Source organism: Sebastes fasciatus, chromosome 1 (genome assembly GCF_043250625.1).
Source record: "Sebastes fasciatus isolate fSebFas1 chromosome 1, fSebFas1.pri, whole genome shotgun sequence".
Classification (NCBI taxonomy): Eukaryota; Metazoa; Chordata; class Actinopteri; order Perciformes; family Sebastidae; genus Sebastes; species Sebastes fasciatus.
Genome location: NC_133795.1, coordinates 35,969,893 through 35,989,808, shown reverse-complemented (window position 1 = coordinate 35,989,808; position 19,916 = coordinate 35,969,893). Strand labels below are relative to the sequence as shown.

Below are 19,916 nucleotides of genomic sequence, written 5' to 3'. Positions count from 1 at the left end.
TGTCAGGATATAGTGACCATTTTATAAAAATAACCTTTTTATAATCATATTTCTTCCAGCTCTACCCATTGCAGCTTCAATACAAATATTTGTATATATTTCTTATGTTATCATTTATTATTTTTAATTTGATTACTTACTTATATTTCTTTACATATATTGTGTTTATATTGTAGCATTATGTACATAATTTACATGTTACATACATGTTTATATAAGAGCACCCCACCCCCCACACACACACAAGGGATTAATAAAGTATTTCTGATTCTGATTTAAAGAGAAGGAACTTTATTTTAACTGCAGTACATATTTATTTAAAAGGTCACATGTTGACTGGAATACTGTGCGGATATATAAAAAAAACGAGCTCAGATTTTAACTGCAGTTCAGGTCAAAATGTGATGAATTAGACATGAACTGTTCACAGAGCAGCAGTCATCATATTATATTTATATATATATATATTGAACTGTGACTCAGTCCAACAGATTGACTGTAACACTGCTCCATCCTCACGTGAAGCTACGACTGTGGAGTGGAGACACTGGTCAGCTGGTGTTTGGTGTCTTTCATGAAACAGAATTGGTTATAATAAGCCTGGTTTAACTGGCGTGTCCTCCTGTCTGTCCTCCTGACTGTCCTCCTGTCTGTCCACCATGTAGTACTTGTGTCTCTCGATGTGTCGGTACAGCGTGGTGTATTTGGTGACCCTCCTCATCCTCGGCAGGATGAAGCTGTGAGTGAAAGTCTCTCTGCTCAGAGAGCTCCGCCCCTCTGCTGCCAGGACGCTGTTAATGAAGCGAAGACAGAAAGTGAAGCAGTTATGGTGCTCCTCATCGAACCTGAGAGACAGACAGGTGGGGAGAGGAGACAGACAGGTGGACAGGAGAGAGACACTGTTAATGAACCGAAGACAGAAAGTGAAGCAGTTAGGATGGCGAATTTTCAATTTGGCTCAAAATAAAAAGAGAGGTTGTTGCCGCAGATAAAGACATTTTCATGTGTACAGCATACTGTATATCCCCCATCAGAATCCCTTTATTATAATGAAAATAGTTTATCCATTCTTGAAGATGAGGTCAATCACTACCAGGCCCATCAGTGGGGACCTTAATGCCAGGACAGGTATAGAGTGCTCCAGCGATGACGTATTTTTATAGGCCAACCAGGAAGTTATCATCGCCCTGGTTTCCTCGACAAAAAGCCAATGGGACCACTTTTATGATTTTTGAAGTGTTAATGCAATCGCTGGAAGTAAAAAGCTAACGTTAGGCTATAAAGGAACTACACCCCGGTGGCATGAGAGCCAGTATACAATGAGGCTGTAAAGGAGGACGAGTCGGCATGATGAAGTTTAGTAGTCTCCTTTAAACTATAGAGTACGGTCTAGACCTGCTCTATATAAAAAGCGTCTCGAGATAACTTCTGTTATGATTTGACGCTATATCAAAATAAATTGAATTGAATTGAATTCAGCCACTTGTTGGCAACCGCCTTTTTTAAGACACGTGAGGGCTTCAAAATTCACGAGTGGGTTATTTACTGACGTATTTTATTTTGTAGAACAAAACGTTAAAAAATCTCTTCAGCTTGTGTTAACCACAGACCTTATCTCAGGCATCTCAATAAAAACCCATTGACTTCCAGATGAGAGAACAGGAAGTGCTAAAATGCTAACTCATTTCTGGGTTTTAGGACTCATTCCTGTAGCACTCTATAGAATTCTATTAACCATCGGGGAAACAGACATATACTTGACCGAATCAGCATTCCCCTCCCTTCACATTAATGCAAGAACAACTTTGACAAACTGTCAACAAAAGCGTGCAGCAACTACTGCAGCGATGTTGAACACAGGGTCTGCACATCGTTAACGGTCGGCTTCGAGGGGACTCCTTTGGTCACCATGCAGCTCTCCTCTTGGCAACAACACAGTAGATTATAGCATTATAGACCTACAGTATTGACCCCACTCACCATCAGCCCCCTAACACCCTTATCTGATCATAGTCAAATTACACTCTACATTAGAAAGACAGTAACAGACCCTCATGCAGCAGAACCCAGTAAACTGAACTATAAACAACCTAATAGATGGACAAATACTAGAAAGGACGACTACCAGAAAGCAATCAGACATCAAACAATTAAATCTCAATTAGGCTATTTTCTTTCCAACTCATATCACCACAGTAATGACGGCCTGAATCCGGCTGTACGGGATATTAACAACATAATTGACAATGTGGCAGATTTATGCAATCTGAAAAAGTCTCTGCATCACAGATCAAAACAGTCAGCCAATGAGAAGTGGTTTGATCCAGACTGCAGACATCTGAGAAAAACACTCAGAAGTTTATCAAATCAAAAACACAGACGACCTGACGACCCTGAGCTTCGCCTCCAGTATTGGGAAACACGGAAATTATACAGAAGAACACTCAGAATTAAAAGGGAGCACCAACTTGATATAACTGAAGAATTCATTGATTCAAATCATTTCCGGGAAAAAATGGCACAGTCCAACTTCTGCGGCGCCCGCGGTGCCTGGCGCTTTGTCACATTTTTCAGGAGGTGCGTGGAGCGTCTCTGCAGCTTTCTGCAATCTCTGCAAACCATCTCTGCAGCTCTCTATGCAAGCTTTTCCACAGAAGTATAAATTAGGCATTATGGTGCTCCCCATCAAACCTGACAGGCAGACAGGTGGAGAGAGAGAGAGAGAGATTGAGAGAGAGAGAGAGAGAGAGACAGGTGTGAGGTGTACCTGTGCCAGGCAGGGTCCCACACGGGTCCATCAGAGAAGCGGTCCAGGTACTGGTCCCATTGAGCCAGCAGGTGGAACATGTCGGGTCGGACCAGAGGAACACTGACGCAGCGCTCCCACCCACTCTGCTCTCTAGAGACTCCACCACGAGTGTAGTTATACACAACTCCTACACACACACACACACACAAATTAAAATGTTGTTGTTATTACAATTCATCCTGAGAGCAACATGAATAATGAACCATATTTCATCACAATCCATCCAATAGATGTTGAGATGTTTCAGTCCAAAGTGGAGAACAGACAGACAGGCAGACAGACTGACAGATGGACAGATGGACAGACAGACAGACTGACAGATGGACAGATGGACAGATGGACAGACAGGTGGAAACTGCATGCTGTGACATTATTTGTGAACATCATATCATAAGCTCAAAATATGAATGAGCCTTATTTGCTTGCATATAGTTCCATTCAGTGTCCCCCTCAGTCCACTGGACCCGACAGACGTTAATCTACATCCCCTGTGGAACATCCCTGGGCTCTGAACTCTTTATCCTCCCTGTACAAATACTCTAACTAATCAATCACCACATGATGTGTCACTGGCAGCTCTACAGTCACATGACTGTAGGAGGACAGTCTGACCTCTGACCCCTGAGTCCTACCTGAAGTGTTGGAGATACCAGTATGCAGATCTGACGTCCCATCAAACTCTCTGAGGAATAAACAGCACAATACACACTGGTTAGACTGGCCTCAACTGGTATTTACCTGTTGTAGACCTGCTCTATATGAAAAACGTCTTGAGATAACTTCTGTTATGATTAAAAAATAAATTGAAATTGAATCTAATACAGTATCTACCTGTTGTGTGTGTGTATACCTGTGTATATCTACATGTTGTGGGTGTGTATCTACCTGTTGTGGGTGTGTATCTACCTGTGTGTATCTACCTGTTGTGTGTATACCTGTTTGTATCTACCTGTGTGTATCTACCTGTTGTGGTTGTTGTGTGCAGGTGCGACCAGCAGGCAGCAGGAGGTCTTGTGTCCGTTGCTGAGTGGTGAGGGGAGGCTGACCGGAGCCTCCTGCAGTCTGCTCCCCCTCAGCTCCTCCCCACAGCTCGGACACTCTTCCGGCACCGAGAAACAGAAGATCTCCTTCTGACAGTGACTCAGCCGGATCACTGGGAGATCCATCTCCTCAAATCCTCTCCTCCTCCTTTGACTCCCCTAGTCCTCCTTTTACTCCTCACATCCTCCTTTTACTCTTCCAGTCCTTCCTTTACTTCCCCAGTCCTTCTTTTACTCCTCACGTCCTCCTTTTACTCCTCCAGTCCTTCTTTGACAACCCCAGTCCTCCTTTTACTCCTCCAGTCCTTATTTGACGTCCCCAGCCCTCCTTTTACTTCCTCAGACCTCCTTTTACTCCTCACGTCCTCCTTTTACTCCTCCAGTCCTTCTTTGACAACCCCAGTCCTCCTTTTACTCCTCCAGTCCTTATTTGACGTCCCCAGCCCTCCTTTTACTTCCTCAGACCTCCTTTTACTCCTCACGTCCTCCTTTTGCTCCTCCAGTCCTTCTTTGACTTCCCCAGTCCTCCTTTAATCCTCACGTCCTCCTTTTGCTCCTCCAGTCCTTCTTTGACTTCCCCAGTCCTCCTTTTACTCCTCACGTCCTCCTTTTACTCCTGCAGCCCTTCTTTGACGTCCCCAGTCCTCCTTTCACTCCTCAACTCCTTATTTAACTCCTCAACTCCACCTTTTACTCCTCCAGTCCTCCGTTTACTCCTCAGATCTTCTGTTGCTCCTTTCGTCTCCTCTTATCACTCTTCTTTGACTTGCTTTCTTCTTCTCTGCTCCTCTCGTCTGTCAGTCGTCTGTTTCTTCTTCTCCCCTCCTTCGTGTCACACCTGGTTGCTAGGTTACAGCCTATCAGGTGACACCACTGCCCGGCTCCGGCCTATCAGGTTGCAGGCGCTGTCAGACAGACAGCCATGTGACCCGGCTCACCTGTCCCTGCTCCAGTCTGAAAGGGTGACCTTCGGACTGAGCTGGCAGCGTCATCATGGAAACTGGCATTGACCTGCAGGGCGGTGTCGCCGTCACAGACAGAGAAATAAATAAATAAAGAAACACATACATATAAAGCAGTATGTAATATGTCTCAGTAGTTTAATAATAACACAAACTAATAACTGGTTTCAGAAACATATTGAACTTGTGACTGGAAACTGTACGAACCAGAGTTACTTTCAAAATAAAAGCTAAAAACTAAATGCAACTTTAAAGGCCTTGTTATCTTCAACAGACTGGATGTAGGTCAACACGTCTTCCATCTCACCTGTCAAACTGTGTGTGTGTGTGTGTGATCCATCAGCTCAGTTGTGACGTCCAGACTGAAGACGTCTACTGCTGTTTTTTTAAAGTCTTGAATATCAGACTGTGTTTGAACTGAACGGCTGTGAAACTAACATCTAAACAGGTGTTCGAGCGTTTGTAGCACCAATAACGTAATAATTCCTTGAAAATGTAATAACATTCGCACTTAACTTGATGAAAAATGTAATAAAACCTTTTGCTGTAGTCCAACCTGTCTATTTGTCTGAGGTGTCCCCCCCTCACAAAGCAGAGCCCCTGAATGGATGCTGCCAAGTTCAATCAGAGGGTTGTGGAAACTTTAAAAAACTGAATACATTTTTAATTAAGGTGAAAATTGTGAGGTGTCTTTAATACTATTTGATACATTTTATGGAATTAAAAAACTCTTAAATCATTCTGATAATCCATAAATAAACCTTAATGAGGGAATCGGTTCAAAACAAAACAATTTTGTTTTTGTTCCTTAAATGAGATTAGATAGGAGAATATAATCTTATTTACAATCAAGTAGAAAGTGGTAATCCAACATGTTGGATGCAAACCGCCTCTAAAAACCAACGGAGAAGAATAGGAACCTTACAAAAATCAATACTCAGCAGGAGAACAGTGAAACAACAAAGACTGTAATCGACTATCTTCGTCGCACAGGACTCTACATGAGGATTTAATCCGGCCAATGGCAAAGCAATGAAAACAATGAATGTATGCAATATCTTTTAAGTTTTTAAATTAATTTATTGTCATACTCCTGCGTGGTCTTTTTTTTTTAATTTCATGTTGGTTTTGTTTCATTTCTGTTGTCCTTTTATGTTTGGCACAGCTCTTTGTTTATGTTTTCGCTATGCTTCTTCTGTATGTAAATGTTTTCAATGTTTTCTGCTGTTACTATGGATACTGTCATTTTGAAATAAAATAAAAAAAGTCAACAAAATATATATATATATAAAACAAAGTTAAAAAAAAAAAATCCGGCCATAAAGGAAGTTGCCAAAAAAAGAAAATCCGGCCAATGTTGATCTACAGGTGACCTGTGGAGGGCAGCAACACGCCTCTGCTGCGGCTAGTCTGCTGCAAACTCCCAAAGAAGAAGAAGCAGTAGGAACCTTAGTGCAGTGAGCGTCAGTCGGAGGGGTTTGAACGGAACACCACCGCGACAGCTTGAAGAAGCCATTGTAGCTGTGAAGCTCCGCGAGGAAGATGAGCACCAAACAGGTGACCTGCAGGTGAGTCTGTCGCTCCGTCAGTAACCTGTCTGTCGGTCTGCCACCTGTCTGTCCGTCTGTCTCACCGCTCAGCGTCTGTCTGAGCGCACGGAGGACCGTTAGCCTCGTGCTAATGTTTTTAGCTGTCAGCCCGTTAGCTCGTGTTAAAACTCACTGAGACACACATTAACTCACCTGATCCAAGTCCTGCAGGTAACACAGGTAACCATGAGGCTGGGTCACATAGTAGAAACACCCACACTGTGACACAGTCCAGTAACAGTTACCGTTACACGTTAACAGACCGCATAGCAATGGAGAATTAACGGTGATGGTGATGATGATGATGATGATGGTGATGATGGTGATGGTGGTGATGGTGATGGCCGTTAGCTCACATAACGTGTGTTACTGCTCAGTGGGTCCAGTCCTCTGGGTCGGCCTGGTGTTGTGGTTTATCCGGTGACCGTGTTAACTGCGACCTTCAGCCGTGTGAGTCTGTGGTTGTTATAGTTACTACAGCAGCTGAGAGCACGCAGACAATACCTAGCTGTCCTCCTGATCTCCTCTTTGTCTAGTTCTTCATCACAATGTCTCAACACACCGGAGTCCTGTCTGAGGAAACGGGTCCACTGGAGAAAGGAAAGCTGCTTGTTGTGAATAATTGAAAACTGGAAGAGAGAAGTTGCTCCTCTTGTGAATTAATAACGTTTCTAAATATACATATTCGTCTTTTGGAGCCTGTTTGAGTTAAAAACGTGACACCAAATTGTGCACAAATTTTAAAATGAACCTCTCTAAAATCTTGTTAGAAATACAGAATTTAAAGGGGCAATGTCTAAACATACAAATACAGATACAATGAAATAAAAACAACAATAAAAGAACAAAACATTAATTCAATTCAATTCAAATCACTTTATTTGTCCCCGAGGGGCAATTGTAGAGGCTCATACAGTAGTACAAGTAACAACACAATACAGGACATTTTGAAACAACTTGAAAATAATGATACTAATATAGTACTAATACTAGTAAAATACTTAAAATTGTGCAGTATACACAGTATATGGTATATGGGTGAGTAGAGGCACAGGGATGGTCCCTTTACTCACCCAACTAAAGACCAAATAATGAGAAAACTAAAACCCGTAACCAGTGGTATCAAAACAATAAGTTACTACACACAAGCCAAAAGAGGACAATATAAGGTGTGGGAAAAGTTGCTCCTCTTGTGAATTAATAACGTTTCTAAATACACATATTCGTCTTTGGAGCCTGTTTGAGTCAAACTTGACACCAAATTGTGCAAAATTTTTTAAATGAACCTCTCTAATCTTGTTAGAAATACAGAATTTAAAGGGACAAAGCCCGGCCTTCTGTCCTTCAGTGTCACATATTAAGTAGAAATGTTCCAATACCATTTTTTTAAGATAAGATAAGATAAGATGAACCTTTATTAACCCCCGGGGGGAAATTCAGGTGTCAAAGCAGCAAAGCGCAGGTACAGGTGTACAAAAAGATTATAAAAGCAATAAATAGAGATACAGAATATGCATAGTGAATGGACATAGCGTGTACCGTTCGTCAATAAAAAAAAATTTAGTGCACAATAAATAGATGTAATATGTACAGTCTATAAAGTAGTATATGGGATGTAGTGTATTTCTTTCCGGATACCGATTCCGATACCTGAACTTGTGGTATCGGCCGATACCGAGTACCAATCCAATACCAGCGTGATACAAACAAATGTAGTTATTATTATTATTATTATACAGCTGTTTACTACTGTCCATGCATGGATGTGATATGATTACTATCTTTGCTGTGTGGCCTGGCTCAGGTTCAACCCTTTGTAAAACATATATACAGAGAAAGAATGCAATACAACTTTCTTTTCTTAGGAAGAAGAGAAATAAATGAAGCTCGGAATAAATAACAATTCCGAATTCTCTTAGCCGTCTCCTCAGTAGACATCTTGCATGCTAATTTTTCCTGCAGGGTGTCATATCCACACACCTTACTAGGGAACCGCCACCCCTTAAAACAGAAGCCTTACATACTGGACATATCAATGTTTTTTCCACTGTGAAATGTTGCCAAATGGCTGACATTTTCCTCGCTCTGACTACCGTTACACTCTCCACTAGCACCGCACTGTTGTTGTTTGCTATCGCCACGTGACAAACTACCTGCAATCAGTTCTTCTTCGCCGTTCCAAAACAGTAGTTGCCAGTGGCAGCCATGATACATCCAGGCCGACCGCACAGTGGAGGCTACTGTTTTGGAGCAGCGAAGAAGAACTGCTTTCAGGTTAAAAAAATTGATCTAAATTATGGTATTGGATCGGTGCATAGACTAGCGTACTCACCGATACCCGATACTGAATTTTGGGTAGTATCGGACTAATTTCCGATACTGGTATTGGAACAACTCGATTTGTGAGTTCCAATTCGATTTCCCTCTTGGTGAGATCTTTTTTTTTTTTAGAAGAAAACTTTCCCTTAAATGTTTGTTAGTACATTTTGGATTCTTAAGTTTAATCCTTTTCATGAATAACATATTCTAAGTGCATTTTGGTAAAACATATGTTCTTTTTATTAACTGTCATAAACCTGTGGGAATGGCGTTAATAACACATCTTAATTCTCTGTAAGTCACAGGAAAGGCTTTCACCCTTTTAAAAAGGTGTCATAGCTTAAAGGGACTGTTTGTAAGAATCAGAAATGCTTATTAACAGCGACACCTGTGGCCGTTGAGTCAATGAAAGGCAGCGTCGGGTTCGCGCTTGTGCTCGCTCTAAATAGACAGGAACGAGCATCGCTCAACACAGTGAGGTGACAAACGTCAGCTAAAACTACAATATCACTCTATATTTCACCTGCTTGGCAGTAATGTTAGCTGACCAGACGAAGGTCTCTCCATGAATCGATGCTGATCCTTGTGTTGGCTTTTCCTGCCTCAAGTGATGGACACACTGCCCGCATGAGGCTCGCGTGAGTCTCGCGTGGCGTGTTGTTTTTTATTTCGGTGTCCATGTTAACAGGTTAGAGTGGACACACTGCCCGCATGAGACGCGCGTCTCACGCGCGTCAATTTTATAGAATAGAAGGCTCGCCTATTTTACACGCGAGCCCCTCGCGTCTCGGCTGCGTGTCCCAGCAGCAACAGACAGTGAAGGTGATCTATTGACAGTATATGGACATCATATCAGCTACATAATACAGTTTACATGTCTGGACATCTGTAGAATATGTCACAGACAGTGAAGGTGATCTATTGACTGTATATTAACTTCATACCAGCAAGACTTTACTACAGTTTCGAGGTTTATCTGTAGAATATGTTACGGAGATGAAAAAAAAGTAAAGTTAAGTAAACTTGTTTTTAAATCAACACTTCCTGCTTTCATTTCAAAATAAAAGCCCCCAGGCGTGTTTTTCTATAGACAGAATCCCTTCATTTGTTAACACGAAGCTTTTATTCTGAAATATGAGCAGTCAGTGATGAGGATCCTGCAGTCACTTTGAGAGCTCAAAGAATTGATAAAGTTTGGGGTTTAAATCAACACTTCCTGCTTTCATTTAGAAAATAAAAGCCCTAAAGCGGGTTTTCTTTGCACAGAATTCCTTCATTTGTCAACACGAGGCTTTTATTCTGAAATATGTGCCGGACAGTGATGTGGAACAAACAGTGACTTGGAAAGCATCATAAATGAATACAGTACTGAGTTTTAATTGTGGATTATTACTATTATTTACTAATTACCACACGTTTCTGAACCTTTCTCTGTCTAAAATAAATAGAAATTATATTTATCATGAAGTTAAATGGCCATTAAAAGGCAAACTCTATGCAGAAAGAAAGGGCTGTCAGCAGCAGCAGAAACACAGCTGACAGGCAGCAGACACGCTCCTGACAGGCAGCTAACTCGCGTCTAGTGTGAACACCCTAGGTGTGCATCACGCAGCCACGACGCGACGCAGCCGTCAGGCGAGCCTCATGCGGGCAGTGTGCCCACGGCTTCAGCCTCCCAACCGCGGCCGGAGAGAACAGGGGAGACACCGGAGTTTTGGTCGGAGACGATAACGTTTCTCGCTGCCGAGCCCCGTCACTTCACAAGACATGGGAAACCTCTGTTGGTCTGGAGGAGCTGCAGCAGTTATATCTGCACAAATGTCCACTGGACATTCACTAGATATTCTCAGAGTTAAACTAACTCTTCTGCAGTGTGGAGTGTACGCGCGAGCACATCAGAGTGGAGCGAAATAGTGAGAACGAGCGTGGTGTGTGAATGAAGGCAATCAGGCGAGCAGAGGAGCAGAGGAGCAGAGTACAGCAGAGACTCCGGCCCTGGAGACCAAAGCTACGGTCTCTCCCGCGTCCATCGACCACGGCCACCATTGTTTAACAGACGGGCTTCACTAGATAGAACTTTTCGGTTTTGGTGCTTCCGTGTAGTTTGTGTCGGAGTCTTGTGTCTTGATTGATTTATACGTGTAAGAAGTTACAAACAGTCCCTTTTAATAAATACACTACTAACAAATACATTAATTACAAAGATGGTATTTTTTTATCTTTCCAACTTTGCAAAAACGTACTTTTGTTATTATAAGTGATATTACAGTTATTTGCTGGACAAACAAGTCCGATCCACGGAGGCCCCACCTCGCAACTTACAGGACTTAAAGGATCTGCTACTGATGGCTTGGTGCCAGATACCACAGCAGAACTTCAGAGGTCCAGTGGAGTCATGCCTCGACGGGTCAGGGCTGTTTTGGCAGCAAAAGGTGGACCTACTCAATATTAGTCAGCTGGTCATAATGTTATGGCTGATCAGTGTATGTTTTTCTCTGTTTATATCTCAGGAAATTGAATCTCTTTGAAAACATTTGAAGACGTCAACTTGGACATTTTTACAGTTTTCGGACATTTTATTTACCAAAATATGAATAATAGATTAATCTGCAGATTAAGTGATGATGAAAATAATAATTAGTTGCAGCCCTCTGTTATCTGTGTCCTCTAGTAGTTCCAGTTAGTGTTTCGGTTTATTTGATATCAATAAAACGACAGACTGAGAGTCTACAGCCATGCTAGCAGCTCTGTGAGGCTGTACTTGGACACACTACAAGAGGTCCTTGAGGAGGTTAACAGATCTTGAGCTTTGATTTAGAACAATGGTAAACTGCCAGCCAATCACGGAGAAGGTTTTTGTTTTTTTCTGTTGCCATGGTGAGTGTGTTGGTTGGAAGCTGCAGATGTCACTTCCTGTGCAGCAGTTGTAACAGGTGTGTTGTGTTTCAGGTACTTCCTCCACGGTGTGTGCAGGGAGGGAAGCCGCTGTCTGTTCTCTCACGACCCAACCAACAGTAAACCCTCCACTATCTGCAAGTTCTACCAGAGAGGAGTGTGTGCCTACGGAGAGCGCTGCAGGTAACACTCGCCTGTCATCGCAAATCGCATACTTTTTCTTTTTACTTTTAGTTTGTTCTGCAGCTGCCTTTACAAAGTACATGCTGTTGTATGCAGTATGCATACAACAGCATATGTGGATCAGAATAACCAGAAAAGCATGCTGGCTTGCATTTGACATACTATGTATTGGGACATACTACATCTTTTTCTAGCATGCTATATAGTATGGTAGTATGGGTATCGGAACGCACAGCCTGTTAGTGGCTACATCACTCCCTGTGTGTATTCACGTTTATGTGACCTGTGTGCAGGTATGACCACATCAAATCTTCATCCAGAGGAGGAGGACTTCCAGAGGATCACGCAGGTGTTGGAGGAGCTGGAGGCGGGGCTTCAGTCAGAGGTGGAGTAAAGAAGACGCTGGTCCTCAGAGAAAGAGGTCACACATTCTAATGCCACTATTCCATCAGATACACTGATGTTTTTTTTTTAATTTAAGGTTAAAGGAATACATACACATACTTGTAAAGGGACATACAGACAGCAGCAACAACATATATAAACAAAAGAAAAGAGAAAAAAAAATTGTTGTAATAGTGCAGTGTCAAGAGATATGTTCATATACATACATATTCCTATTCATATACATACAACCAACCTCATATATATATATATATATATATATATATACATATGTCTATATCTCCACACGCATTCATATACATATCCACTTAGACACATTCGCTTATACAATTATGTATTCTATTATACAGACAAAAAAAGGACATATTTACATCTCTTTAGTTGAGATTTATCGACATTATTTATTTATAATTTTTCTTTTAACTCCAATCCTCACCCTGACTCAAAGTATCCCACCCACGCTCAAAAATGATATTCTGTTATTTATTTCTATTAACATCCTTCTCCAGAACCCACTGATGTTTCAAAAACATTTTGAATTTGAATTGAACATTTTTTATAACTATTTTATATTTAAGTTTTTATAGCTTTAAATATGAATATGATACTGATCTTAATTATTGCATATTTCAATGAGTTTTGCTTCCTGTACGTTTTAGCCCACACAATATGTAAATAGCTGACTATATTTACTATTTATTTGGGTACTTGACAAATATGCACTAAAAAAAAATATTTTTGTAAAACACCATTTTTGAAGGAAAACACATATATTTATGTATTATGAATTTTTTTTTTTTTTTAAACATTTTCACTGAACTGCTCCGTAAATGTGTCCTGTGTTGTGACATTAATAAATCTTATATAATATACAAATAACATGAGGGAGATCTGTCTTAATTGTTAGACACTTTCATTTTTTTTCATTTAATTTACTGTTATTTATTTAATATGAAATTATGAATAACACTCTTTTCTCCATGACTTCAACTTTGACTTCAATTTTACTATAAATGCAAATGCATTTTTCTATAATCTCTCTCTCTCGCTCTCTCTCTCTCTCCTCCTCTCTGTCTGTCTCTCTCTCTCTCTCTCTCTCTCTCTCTCTCTCTCTCCTCCTGTCTTTGTGTCTCTCAGTTCTGGGTGTAGACAGTATGTATGGGGGTCCAGCAGACAGTTTGGGGTCCGAGGTCACGGCGGCGGCAGCAGCAGCTCCTCATTCGTACGTGGACGCCATCAGGACGGGTCTGGACGCTTCAGCACAGGAACAAGGTTGGAATAAAACACAGGCTTCTGATTGGCTGGTAGTTGTCTGCCATGTCATCAATAGTACATAATGAGGTGTCCTCATCAATGAGATTGTTTAATAACAGCTGATTTATTTGTACTTGTTTACCTTCGCTCTCTGCAGCCCCTCCCCCTGTGGGCGGGGCGTACCAGGACCTCCCCCAGCTGTGTCCTTACGCCGCTGCCGGACACTGCTACTATGAAGACAACTGTACGTATCTCCATGGCGACCTGTGTGAGGTGTGCGGGCTGCACGTGCTCCACCCCCATGACCCCGAGCAGAGGAGAGCACACGAGAAGGTGTGCACGTTAATTTCAATTAATTGAATCTAACGGAGGTAAAGGAGCAGTCTGGTGGTTCTTCATGTTTCTGTTGAATTATTACTTTCCCATCCTGTGAAGCTGCTGTGATTCACAACATTTAACAGTTTCCATGAATTTCTGTGTGATATAGAAACCGTCCTGTAAAGCTGCGACTTACTCGAGTGCATTGATCTTCATATAGAATGTAAAACGGCACACCATGCAACCAAAAGTGTTGGACATAAACTTGATTTCTAATTGAGTTCAAATGTGCAAACCTGTAAAATCTTTCAAGCTGAGTTTAGTTTTGACCAATTGTATTTAGACTGAATAGTTGGGGGGTCAGTAGCTCAGTCCATAGGGACTTGGGAAGCGGAGGATCACCGGTTCAAGTCCCCGCATAGACCAAGTACGGAATGTCAACTGGTGGCTGAATAGATGCCAGTTTGCTTCCTTGGTGCTGCCGGTGTGCCCTTGTTTAAGGCACCAAACCCCCAACTCCTCCATGGGCAGCTCTGACATCTCTACATCAATGCATGTGTGTAGGTCCTGTTGTACATGTGTGTATGTAGTTCGGGCCTGTGTGTGTGTAATGTCTAAAATAACAACAGAATGAAAAAAAAAAAATGTCTTCTTCTTCTTCTTCTTCTAAAAACGAGTCCAGGTTGTAAGTGGAAGTAAACAAGCTGCCATCTCTGTAAACCCGTGTATAACACGGTGATGTACAGTGTTATTGAAAAGTGTATAATCAGCTGTTATAGCTTTTTTCTAACTATTTAACTATTTGAACAGAGATAAAAACAGTAGAATCCAGACAGCAAATGTATTATTTACTTTTGAAATAGTTTTGGCACTAGAAGAAGAGGAATTAAAGTCTGGGTAAAGTAAAATCAGAGATTTGCTTCTAAACACATAATAGCATAACCACTCCCCTTAGCACTATATAAAACCAGAGCGCATCAGTGGTTGCTCCGGTGAACACAGCACTATAGAAATGGAAGCCAGTAGATATTTTGGTGGGCGTCGATCGCGGTCAAATGTTGGTGGTAATGCTCCGTTCAGTTCCATCCATCCATCCATCCATCCATCCATCCATCCATTTTCTTCCGCTTATCCGGGGCCGGGTCGCGGGGGCAGCAGGCTTAGCAGGGAATTCCAGACGTCCCTCTCTCCAGCAACGTTTTCCAGCTCATCCTGGGGGACCCCGAGGCGTTCCCAGTCCAGACGAGATATATAATCTCTCCAACGTGCTCTGGGTCTACCCTGGGACCTCTTACCGGTTGGACGTGTCTGGAAAACCTCCAAAGTGAGGCGTCCAGGAGGATCCTGATCAGATGTTGAACCACCTCAGCTGGTCCCTTTCAACGTGAAGGAGCAGCGGCTCTACTCCGAGCTCCCTCCGGATGTCTGAGCTCGTCACCCTATCTCTAAAGCTGAGCCCAGCCACCCTACGAAGGAAGCTCATTTCAGCCGCTTGTATCCGCGATCTCATTCTTTCGGTCACTACCCAAAGCTCATGACCATAGGTGAGGGTTGGAACGTAGATGGACCGTTAGATCGAGAGCTTTGCCTTCTGGCTCAGCTCCCTGTTCAACGGTTCAGTTCAGTTGCAATTTGCCATTAAAACGTTTTTGTAGACCTGTAATCCAACCTGTCTGTCTGTCTGTCCGCAGATGTGTCTGCTGGCCTTTGAGGCCGACATGGAGAAAGCGTTTGCAGCCCAGCTGAGCCAGGACAAGGTGGGTTCAGTCAGTCGCTGCTCAGGTTGTTATGGTGACAGTAACAGTAACTACTACTACTGTTGTTGTTTTTCAGGTGTGTTCTATCTGTATGGAGGTGGTGGTGCAGAAGCTGAATCCGTCGGACCGCAGGTTCGGCATACTGTCCTCCTGCTGTCACACCTTCTGTCTGGCCTGCATCCGACAGTGGCGCTGCACCAGAAACTTCAGCAACAAGATCATCAAGTAAGAGTCCGGTCAAACGAGACCAGAGTCCGGGGTGGGGTCTGTGAGTCCGGGGCGGGGTCTGGGCAAGGTCTGTGAGTCCGGGGCGGGGCATGTGATGTCGGGTCGGGTCATGTGATGTCGGGACGGGTCATGTGATGTCGGGACGGGGCCTGTGATGTCGGGACGGGGCCTGTGAGGTCGGGACGGGGCCTGTGATGTCGGGACGGGGCATGTGAGGTCGGGACGGGGCCTGCGAGGTCGGGACGGGGCCTGTGATGTCGGGACGGGGCCTGTGATGTCGGGACGGGGCCTGTGAGGTCGGGACGGGGCCTGCGAGGTCGGGACGGGGCCTGCGAGGTCGGGACGGGGCCTGTGAGGTCGGGACGGGGCCTGCGAGGTCGGGACTGGGCTTGTGAGGTCTGGACGGGGCCTGCGAGGTCGGGACGGGGCATGCGATGTCGGGACGGGGCCTGCGAGGTCGGGACGGGGCATGCGATGTCGGGACGGGGCCTGCGAGGTCGGGACGGGGCCTGCGAGGTCGGGACGGGGCCTGCGATGTCGGGACGGGGCCTGTGATGTCGGGACGGGGCCTGTGAGGTCGGGACGGGGCTTGTGAGTTCAGTCTCTCTGTCTGATGTAATGTCTCTCTCTCTCTCAGGTCGTGTCCAGAGTGTCGAGTCGTCTCAGAGTTTGTCATCCCTTCAGTCTACTGGGTGGAGGACCAGGACGAGAAAGACCACCTCATAGAGCTCTTCAAGTCTGGAGTCAGGTGAGCTTTCTGTGTGTCTGAGCAGCCACGCCTGAAATCACAGTAGCTTTTACAAACACTCCAGGCTTAAAGCTAGGGTTGGAAATGTTCTTCAAAACATTTGTTTTGTTATATTTGTTGAAATTCTATTTACATCCCGACAGCAGTCAATAAATCAAATGCTCTGACAAAAACAAAACGGTTTCTGTGACTGTCAGAGGAGTCCAATCATTTAAATCTGCCCGAATGTAATGATTGGACTGATTTGGAGCTAGTGCTGCTAGCTACTTTCATTAGAAAAGAGTTGTCAACACTGGGCTGGGTTTTTTATTGGATCATTTTAAAAATCTCACGTACTCTTAAGTTGTTTCTCAACATTACCAACCCTACCTTTAACAGAGATCACATTCAGTGGATGAATCGTTATTATGTAGCTTTTTTAGTAATTCACTCAGGAAGAAAACATGTTCCACGGTCTCACAGGATCTTTATTTACTAAATTAAATCTTTAAACAATAATTCTTTGGATCAATAAATGTCATTCAGCGGTTTAAAGCTCAACTCTTTGGCTCTTTGACTGGATACCTCCAGTCCAGAATGACCTCAGGTCTGACCTGATCTGTTATTTCCTGTCTCTGCAGTAAGAAGTCCTGTAAGTACTTCGATCAGGGTCGGGGTTCGTGTCCTTTCGGAGGGAAGTGTTTGTATCTTCACGCCTTCCCAGACGGAACCCGAGCAGAACCCGACCGGCCGCGGAAACAGCTGAGCTCCGAGGGGAACGTCCGGGTCAGAAAACTACCGCTGCCATTTTGATTCAAAGTTGTAGTTCATCAGCTCAGTGCTCGTGGGTTTTGTAGTTTATAAAGTGTGTCTTTGTTTGTTTTTGCAGTTCATGAACAGCGTTCGTCTGTGGGATTTCATCGAGGAGCGCGAGCAGCGGCCGGCCCAGCCCCTCAATGATGACATCTCAGAGCTGAGGGAGCTCTTCATGCAGATGTCGGGGCCGAGCAACGACGGGCCGGAGACCCCGCCCGCTGCAGACCAGTAGAGACCGAACCGGACCGGACCGGACCGGACCAGACCAGAACACGTCTTCTGGTCTCCATGGGGGAGGTCCGACTGTCCGGGGGATTCTTGACACGACGGCCATGTTTGTGGACAAGTCTATGAAATATTAAATCATGTGATCACTTTGCAGCTCTCTGGTGTGTTTCAGTCTGGAAAACTAAATCCATCATGTCCACAAGTTTGGTAATTGGTTATTGATATATTATTGCCATTTTATTTATTGTGTAAATAAGTAAATACAGAATCAGTGTGAAGTCATTCTGCGGTGTTGTGTGGAATTTATCTTCCTCCCCCAACCTGGTCCAACCTGCCCCAACCTGCCCCAACCATTCATTTAAAGTAGGTTAGTATTCAGAATTTCAATTAAGGAAATTGATTATATTAATTAAAAAGCTCCAAATGGACCATTAAGCTAAACTAGAAGCATCTTTCCCACTTCTGTGTTTTAGCATCTGTGTTGAATGTATGACTCGGTGGTCCTACCTCGTATACACAGTATCTGGGTTGAATTGGTTTCTTGTGTTTTTTGAATTATGATGAATATAATTCTAATTTTCTCACCATAAAGGAAGTTTGACTTTAAAAACAGAACTGCAGATAATTTAGGTTGGCTGCTTTAATACATGTTTAATACAAGGTGTGTAAATTGTAATCAATTCAGACGTTAAAAGCAATACAAAAATACCCTAGATTAACACACACACTAGAGGTAAATGTGAAAAATACATCAAATAAATAAATGGAGAAAAAAAAGAATAAATAATATAAATTAATAAAATAATAATTTTTATCAAATCATTTAATCTGTTTTTCGTCAAATTCTCTTAACAGTGTTATGTCTAGTGTCGAACTGCAGCTAACAATAATTTTTTATTATCAGTTAATCAGTTTACCTTTCAATTTCTGCCGGTACTGTTCCTTTTCTTTGTCTTTTCCCTTCTCCATCAGATTTGACGGATTTAAACAACTTTTCAGCCAAACAAATCAAAATGTATCGGGTAACTATAGCAGGCACAGCTGGGACAGAGGGTGTCGTATGCTACAGAGATTATAAAGGCCCTGAGGCAAAACTGTGATTTGTAATATTGGGTTCTATAAAGAAAATTGACCTGACAGGTAAACAGAGTGCGTTCCTCACAAGACACAGCATGATGCATGATATACATTGTTATCAAGTTATACTTCATATATCCAGAGGATGTATGTATGTGATAATATGTCACCTTTTCAGTAACATATGCATAAATATATATAGTTAACATATATGCTCGCAACATATGATAATACCATATAAATGTTCATCATATAGATATTTTAATACATGTACATATACAAATTTTACTATAGATTTTTCACATGTGTTTTAAACTTATATCTTAATATATCCAGAGGATGTATGTATGTGATAACAATATATCGCCTTATGGGTAGCATATGCATACATTTATACATATATATATATATTTAACATAATGGTTTCAACATATATCAAATAAAAGTTCATCATATAGATATTTTTAATACATGTACATATACAAATTTTATCATGGATATTTCATTATGTTATAAATGTATATCGCGACTGATCCCGGATAAGCGGTTGAAGATGGATGGATGGATAAATGTATATCTTAATATATCCAGAGGATGTATGTATGTGATAACGATTATATCGCCTTATAGGCGTAAAAATACGCCTTATATGCATAAAAATATATTGTTAATATATATGGTTGCAACGTATAATACGATATACAAATTCCTCGTAATGATATTTTTAATATATGTCCATATACAGATTTTACTGTGGATATTTCATTATGTTATTAACATATAGTTCATATATCCAGACGTTGTATGTATGTGATAATATATCGGTTTATAGGTAACGTGTAAATATACATATTTAACATACACTACATGGTTGCAACCATATAAAAGTTCATCATATAGATATTTTGAATATACTGTATGTACTTATGCAAATTGTACTATGGATATATCATATAAGTTATAAACTTATATCTTCATATTTCCAGAGGATGTATATATGTGGGACCAACTTTAAGCCAAATGTCTGCATTTGACCTTATTTAGTGCAAATAACACAAGAGCACCAAAACACTATTTGCTTGGCAGCACAGTTAGGGGGGGATTTCAAAGTTTGCAGGTGCTTTGAGAATTACACAATGTTTCTTTTGTCTTATCTGCTCGGGTTTAGCATTTCTTTTATCCTGAAGATAAGTGAACTTCACTGCTCTCTTGTCTCTGTCTCTCTGTCACCTTTAATTACATTAATCCAATCAGAGCATCTTAACTCCTCACAGCTGAGAGCAGAGAGTCAAGCAGTAACAGGTGGCTC

General features: G+C 42.2%; 2 protein-coding genes across 6 annotated transcripts; one reads left to right on the top strand and one right to left on the bottom strand.

Annotated features, from left to right (window-relative positions):
- Positions 1 to 269: 269 nt before the first annotated feature.
- On the bottom strand, positions 270 to 6,954 carry LOC141774193 (MKRN2 opposite strand protein-like). 4 transcript variants are annotated; one of them, XM_074646614.1, is made up of 6 exons: positions 6,554 to 6,750; positions 4,315 to 4,860; positions 3,773 to 4,274; positions 3,442 to 3,491; positions 2,768 to 2,936; positions 271 to 845 (listed from the first exon to the last, which is right to left on the bottom strand). In XM_074646614.1, exons 3-6 carry the CDS (start codon positions 3,973 to 3,975, stop codon positions 590 to 592), a joined length of 678 nt encoding a protein of 225 aa, XP_074502715.1. In that variant the 5' UTR covers positions 3,976 to 4,274; positions 4,315 to 4,860; positions 6,554 to 6,750; the 3' UTR covers positions 271 to 589. The 4 variants fall into 4 exon arrangements, with proteins under 4 accessions (XP_074502735.1, XP_074502715.1, XP_074502725.1 ...); XM_074646624.1 differs by having other exon boundaries at positions 3,773 to 4,234; XM_074646634.1 differs by having other exon boundaries at positions 270 to 791; positions 3,773 to 4,860.
- Positions 6,116 to 17,683, top strand: mkrn2 (makorin, ring finger protein, 2). 2 transcript variants are annotated; one of them, XM_074646587.1, is made up of 10 exons: positions 6,116 to 6,379; positions 11,669 to 11,797; positions 12,091 to 12,218; positions 13,340 to 13,474; positions 13,614 to 13,789; positions 15,466 to 15,531; positions 15,608 to 15,756; positions 16,397 to 16,507; positions 17,128 to 17,272; positions 17,376 to 17,683. In XM_074646587.1, the coding sequence occupies exons 1-10, from the start codon at positions 6,354 to 6,356 to the stop codon at positions 17,532 to 17,534; spliced, it is 1,224 nt and encodes a 407-aa protein (XP_074502688.1). In that variant the 5' UTR covers positions 6,116 to 6,353; the 3' UTR covers positions 17,535 to 17,683. The 2 variants fall into 2 exon arrangements, with proteins under 2 accessions (XP_074502688.1, XP_074502692.1); XM_074646591.1 differs by having other exon boundaries at positions 6,117 to 6,379; positions 12,091 to 12,182.
- Positions 17,684 to 19,916: the final 2,233 nt, after the last annotated feature.

Coding starts and splice junctions, on each gene's coding strand:
- mkrn2 (XM_074646587.1), top strand. CDS start 6,354: ATGAGCACCAAACAGGTGACCTGCAG. Junction 13,475..13,613: donor CGCTTCAGCACAGGAACAAG/GTTGGAATAAAA, acceptor CGCTCTCTGCAG/CCCCTCCCCCTGTGGGCGGG. Junction 15,757..16,396: donor TTCAGCAACAAGATCATCAA/GTAAGAGTCCGG, acceptor TCTCTCTCTCAG/GTCGTGTCCAGAGTGTCGAG.
- LOC141774193 (XM_074646605.1), bottom strand. CDS start 3,975: ATGGATCTCCCAGTGATCCGGCTGAGTCACTGTCAGAAGGAGATCTTC. Junction 2,937..3,441: donor TGGTATCTCCAACACTTCAG/GTAGGACTCAGG, acceptor GTGTGTGTGTAG/GAGTTGTGTATAACTACACT. Junction 846..2,767: donor TGGGACCCTGCCTGGCACAG/GTACACCTCACA, acceptor TCTGTCTCTCAG/GTTCGATGAGGAGCACCATA.